The sequence below is a fragment of the Xenopus tropicalis genome, chromosome 2 (genome assembly GCF_000004195.4).
Source record: "Xenopus tropicalis strain Nigerian chromosome 2, UCB_Xtro_10.0, whole genome shotgun sequence".
Lineage (NCBI taxonomy): Eukaryota > Metazoa > Chordata > Amphibia > Anura > Pipidae > Xenopus > Xenopus tropicalis.
Genome location: NC_030678.2, coordinates 25,550,257 through 25,556,256, shown reverse-complemented (window position 1 = coordinate 25,556,256; position 6,000 = coordinate 25,550,257). Strand labels below are relative to the sequence as shown.

At 38.5% G+C, this 6,000-nt stretch overlaps 1 protein-coding gene across 9 annotated transcripts in view; it reads right to left on the bottom strand.

Annotated features, from left to right (window-relative positions):
• Window positions 1–671: 671 nt before the first annotated feature.
• The window catches only part of robo1 (roundabout guidance receptor 1), a 665,579-nt gene continuing 660,250 nt past the window's right edge, over window positions 672–6,000 (bottom strand). For 8 of the 9 annotated variants that reach the window (XM_012956257.3, XM_012956256.3, XM_012956259.3 and 5 more), the window contains 3 exons: window positions 4,200–4,511; window positions 2,513–2,706; window positions 672–1,795 (listed from right to left, as the gene is read on the bottom strand). In XM_012956257.3, coding sequence (XP_012811711.2) covers window positions 1,781–1,795; window positions 2,513–2,706; window positions 4,200–4,511 — 521 coding nt within the window. In that variant the 3' untranslated portion in view covers window positions 672–1,780. 9 annotated transcript variants of the gene reach the window in all.

Below are 6,000 nucleotides of genomic sequence, written 5' to 3'. Positions count from 1 at the left end.
ACTCGGGTTAGGAATAACTTTAAGTTTTCAATAATGAGCCTTTCCTCTTTTATTGTGACTCCAACTTCAACAAAATAACCAAGAAAGATTAATGTGTGAAGTGACAGTTATTGCAGATATCTGTAAAGCTGGCTTTTTTGGTAACATAAAACAGTAAGAAAAAAGCCCAGTAATTGCACCCTAGAGTATGGAGTTGGAGTACATAAAGACATGCACTGTGTTCCACTAGCTGATAGAAAAAACAAGAGCGTTGTCACTGAAAAAACTTCCATATAAAGCATGTTTTTTCCTTACAGGGAGGGTTTAAAAGATTAACTCTGTATCGCTGTTCTGTAGAGTCAGTATTACTCTGGCTAAAACAGTGAGGACAAAGTTGAGTACGTTACAATGGCGATGGCCAAAGTGACCCTATGCTATAAATATGTATGGTAAGACGTGCAATCAGCATTTATATCACACACCAGCGGTCCAAAGCTCATCCCATTTTGGTGTCAACGAAGTCCAAAATGGATACCCAATGGTTTTGGCATCCCCCTTCCAAAAGGGCCAGTAAAGTGAGACACATTGCACAGCTTATCATCACCAACATGTGGCTTCAACCAAACACACTTTGCCGTTATGTCTTTCTTTCAAACAGTCCAACAATAAACTTCGCATTAACAAGACAAAAAAATGATTTCAACATTTATCAATAAGACAAAAAAAAAAAGCTATTAATAGTTACAATGGTTTAAAAATAAAGTTTAGTGATTGTGCTTTTAAAACCAACAAAACAGTGCATTACAAAATAACAAGATCAAACCAAATTTCCTGAAGTGGCACATTTCTTTTATCCCCAACGGGATTGGCGCAGGGCCTGTCTGGTTCTACTAACGATAAAAGTTCCTTTGCTTGGTGTTCATTACAAATGGTAAAGTTCTTTTTTTCTTTTCTTGATTTTCCTACAAATGTTGTTAAATGGAAAAATAAATGATTTGTTTTTGTAAGATTTCCATTTAAATTACCCAAGACCACCAGGTTTGTTTTTTTTTTGTTTGTTTGTTTCTTTTTTACTGGCTTGACTTCCACATATCAAGAAGATGTAATACCAAACATAGGTTGAAGATGAAGATGGGGAAGACAAGTACCACAGGGACGTACAAAAAGAGTACTTATTTACAATGCAATCACCTCCATACTTGGTACATATGGATGAAATGGCAATACTGCTTTAACAGTAATCTTTAGGTTCAAATTGAAAACTCTGCAAAATGCATTTCCACTTAATCCAGCCAGACACACAGTCTTGAAGATGTACTAAAAGTGTGCACATTAGGTAAGTGGTTGTTTCAAACCATTAAAACGTTACTGATGAACATCAATGCTTTGGTGGGTTTGGGGCAGTGCACTGCACCACCTCCTCTCAGGATTCAATAGGCAACGGACGTGATAGGCTTGGTAAGCCTTAAACTTAGGATTCCAGTCTTGGTAACATCTGCTGTCTAATCTCAAGAGCAGTATTGGCATAAGAGTTCTTGGACAGCTGGCTACCTGTCTTCGCAGCTGGAGGAATATGAAGGCGCCATGGTAAGTGCTGCTTTGGGGAAATGTTAATGAGGACTAATACAAAAAGGAGATGGTGTAAACAAAATGAAGCAGAAATGCGTTCAGCTGGTATCATGGATATAAAATGAAAGAATGAGCACAATTTGATTGCACTGAATAGCAACTCTGGCATAATGTCATTTATCTTGAGGCATCTTGAGGGATTTAAATCCAAGAGAATCTCCATCTTTTGCCTTCAACTTTCTGTTTCCTGTAAAGAAAAAGCAGAATTTGTTATACAATGACTCCTTTACTTCTTTATTCATCACATACTGAGATATAATATAGAGCGAACAACCAATAATAACCACATAATATGAACGGTGATACGAAGGTAATGCAAAGGTAATTATTGATACAACTTCTGATCTATCAACAATGGAGACACATTGGACAGAAGGCTATGTACTGTATAGATGAGCAAATCAACTTCAGGTTCTTTAATCTTACAAGTCAAATCTCTACTAGTAAAACAAATGAGCTCAAGCAGGCTGAGCCAAGTTATATATAATTTAGCATGCTCCTCTGTTCTTCTTCATGTATTATGTATGATAGGTAACTGCTGGCATTGTCATCTGATGCTGTCCCTTATGCAAGAAAGTAGGTTTTAACCCATTACCCAGTGATCACTAACCAGTGACTTGTGAACAAGATGTTGCTTATCATCCCCTTTGATGTTGCTCCCAAATGGCCTCAAATTAGGTGCCCATTTTTACATTTCTGGCTAGGAGGCAAGTTTTGGAAGAACAGAAAGCCAGTTTTACTCCAAGCAGAGCCTCCTGCAGTCCACATGGGGCTACCCAATAGCCAATCACAGCCCTTATTTGGCATCCCCAAAGAAGTTTTTTCATGCTTGTATTGCTCAACAACACTTTTTTACACTGAGCATGGAACGTGGGTAAAAAAGGTTGGGGATCCCTGCCATTACCTCTATTTCATCTTCATCAACCCCTCGTTCATAATTTCCTAAGAGCTGCATCTCTGCTGCATTTCTGCGACCTGTTGTTTGTTCTCCCCTCCGTCGTCCACCAGATCCTCTTGAGGACATTGAGCTGGAGGAACTGGGATCACGAGGGTTGTTTGAAGTGGGGAATGTTGGTTTGCAATAGGGTAATATATCCTCTGTGTTAAACAAAAAGTGTGCATTGCCATGAATAACTAAAATGTTATTATTTCACATATTTTTTTATATAAAAATCATATGCAGAACAATATTATGAAGTTCTTAATATTAAATATTTAAAGAGTGGCCAAAATATATGGCAATTGTATCAGTCTAAAAAATAACAACCCATATGGCCATTTGAGATTAAGACATTTTTCATATTATTTATACTGATTCTTATTTATAACCATTAATGCCACTAAAGTGAACCTTTGTACTCAAGAGATCCATGAAAATAACATTTTGGAAGTAATGTTACCCTCGGCAGTTTTCAACCACTGTTCCGCGGCACACTAGTGTGCCGCGAGATGTTGCCTGGTGTGCCGTAGGCAGGGCACCAATGTACTAGGGGGGCACTGCTCTTGGCACCAATGTACTAGGGGGGCACTGCTGCTGGGCACCAATGTACTAGGGGGGCACTGCTGCTGGGCACCAGTGTACTAGGGGGGCACTGCTCTTGGCACCATTGTACTAGGGGGGCACTGCTGCTGGGCACCAGTGTACTAGGGGGGCACTGCTCTTGGCACCAATGTACTAGGGGGGCACTGCTGCTGGGCACAGAGTTAAATTTTTTAACATTTTCTAATGGTGGTGTGCCTCGTGATTTTTTTCATGAAACAAGTGTGCCTTTGCCCAAAAAAGGTTAAAAAACACTGCTCAATATAATGGGGCATATTTCTGCCAACATCTGTATCTTTATACATTATATTGTAACGCTCACCACACATATTCACATATGATTGTCCTTCCAGTCATTTGTGACCAAACTAACATATTATCAGGTTTCCTGTGGGCCCAAAACAATGAATGAACTTCTTCATGGGAATATGTGATCTGGTCATTAGGATGCCTGATATGAGATTCTGTGTATATATTGGGGAAAACTGGTCCACAAATCTGGTCTTTTACTGATCAGGTCAAAACCTCAATCTTACGGTGTTCAGCCATATCACAGTAGCTTATGTGGTAGCATAGGGATTTTAAACAGCTGGCATCACCAACATTATCCCTGCCCTTTAGAGGCAACTGGGAATGAAAAAAACTCCTATGGGGCCTGTATGACCAAGGAAGCTGTTCTTCACACATACACCAGACACCATTGTTAATTCCTGACATGAAACCTATTTCACTTATTGCTTCAAACCTTTGGCCTATACCATAAGTATCCACTAGGTGCATATATCTGCAGGTTCTTGTGTGAAGATGAATCCCTGGTGACTACTGGTAAGATTGTTGTGGGGATTGCTGTTCCCCAGGGAAATCACTGCATCATTTATGTGAACTTAGTCCTTTGCATAAATGCTGCTTAATAATACATAATTATTTGTATGTCCCAGTTTTTTTGGCTTAGCTTCAGCTTCAACATTTTTTAAAAATAGTCTTTTTTAATTGAAAAAAAAACAACTATGTATTATTTCTCTTACAGCAATATAAGGTAATATGGTTATACCTTGTATTTGATTTGCTACTATAGGTGCCCCATCCCACTTTGAAGCTTTCCCTTTTCTCATCTTTCCATCAAGTTGCTGTTCCGAAGACTCTCTTCTCTCTCCTGAATTGGTTCTTGCTTCTGCATGTTGTTGTCTGCTGTCAGGACCTTCCCTGCCCCTGTAGCTGACACCTTTCCTCTCTCCTGGCCTTTCCAGTCTTTGTTCTGCAACAAGGTACTTCTGTGAAAGGCCAGGCCGTCCTTCTAGTTGTGCTTTGGATGGACCAGTTGGAGATTTGATAGCAGGAGGTGGCAGTGGCGGTGGTGGCAAATCTGAACAGGAAATAAAGACAAAAACATATATGAGAAATATTTTTATGCAGTTATGCCCTTATTACATTCCAGCTGTACAGCATGTATCCTCATTAATATTATGCACAATATTTTTTAATATTTTAAACTACTTTGCATTACATTAATGTATAAATATATGAAATAATGAGTTTAGACAGTAGCGGAAAAATGCAAATATCATCTCTATTTAGTGTACCAAATTTACACTACTTTACAGCTGCATTTTTCTTAAATGAAAAGCTTTTTTACCCACATATTTTACACTGTATGGTTACAGACCATTTTTATTCATTACCTACTTTTTTTTTACTTTTACCATAAGCTGTATATATTCTACAAACCAAAAACAAAGTTCAAGAACAGAAAAAAACAAAAGTACGGAGTTCTTTGCCTTTTTTGTTCTCAAAAATGTTGATATCCCTTGTTGGAATAAAACATAATTACTGACTACCTTGAAGAAATCTCATGTCAAACAGTAGGTTGCAATTAATTATACATGAATCTCTTTGTCACTTCATAGATGTCACTATGATAGATTGGAAAGTGTCTGTTTTCAATATTAAAGCCTTATTTCTTTCGGAGGCAGTAATGAACGCAAGACAGACAGAAATGACAACATAAAGCCCATTAATGTTATACTATAATGGAACACTATATAGCATCTCCTACAGTGAGAGGGCTTGAGGAAAACTCCACAAAGAGAGAAGATGTCCTTTGTTCTTTTCCTTATTTAGAGAACCAATGTGTTTTTTAACTAATAGATGTGGGCATGCATAGTGACAGTGGGGAAAACACATGATGGGTGTTTTATGTTTCATAATACAAAGGTCTGATTTTAGGTTCAGAAACAGAAATAATATATTTATAGTTTGTAGTTATTTTAAGATAGTTTATTATATACATCAGGGATGTCCAAACTGTAGTTGAACTTTAACTTTTGGTCTTCTTTTGCTGGACTCAGTGCCCGGCCAAGTTACAAGGTGTCTAAGGCAAAAAGCTCTATCCTCTCCATGCTTGCTCCTGTTGTAACGCATGGCGAGGGAGTGACGTGTGGGCGAGCGGCGCAAAGATACTACTTTTCCCACACCCAGGGCCCAAGCTAGGGCTAGGCAGACTAGGCAGAAATATGTGCACTGTATCTGCGCTTACCCCACTACAGTGCCCTAGGTATGTGTCTCTTCTGCCTACCCTTAGTTTCAGCCCTGGATGGACTAAATACAAATATTGGTGTCCATAGAGATAGAACAGTCTGTAACTGTGCATATGGCTTAATATGGTGCAATAATAAACACCCAGTTTCCCCTGCATTGAAAGTGATCCTGATAGCTACAGTGGCTTATGTGACCCATTATACAGTTCTGCCATTAAAGACTGCGCAATCTATATAAATGGGGGTGATCAAAATAAGGACTATTTAAAATATAGAATGTTTTATTACAAACAAAGGCCCCAAAGATTACGTAGATAT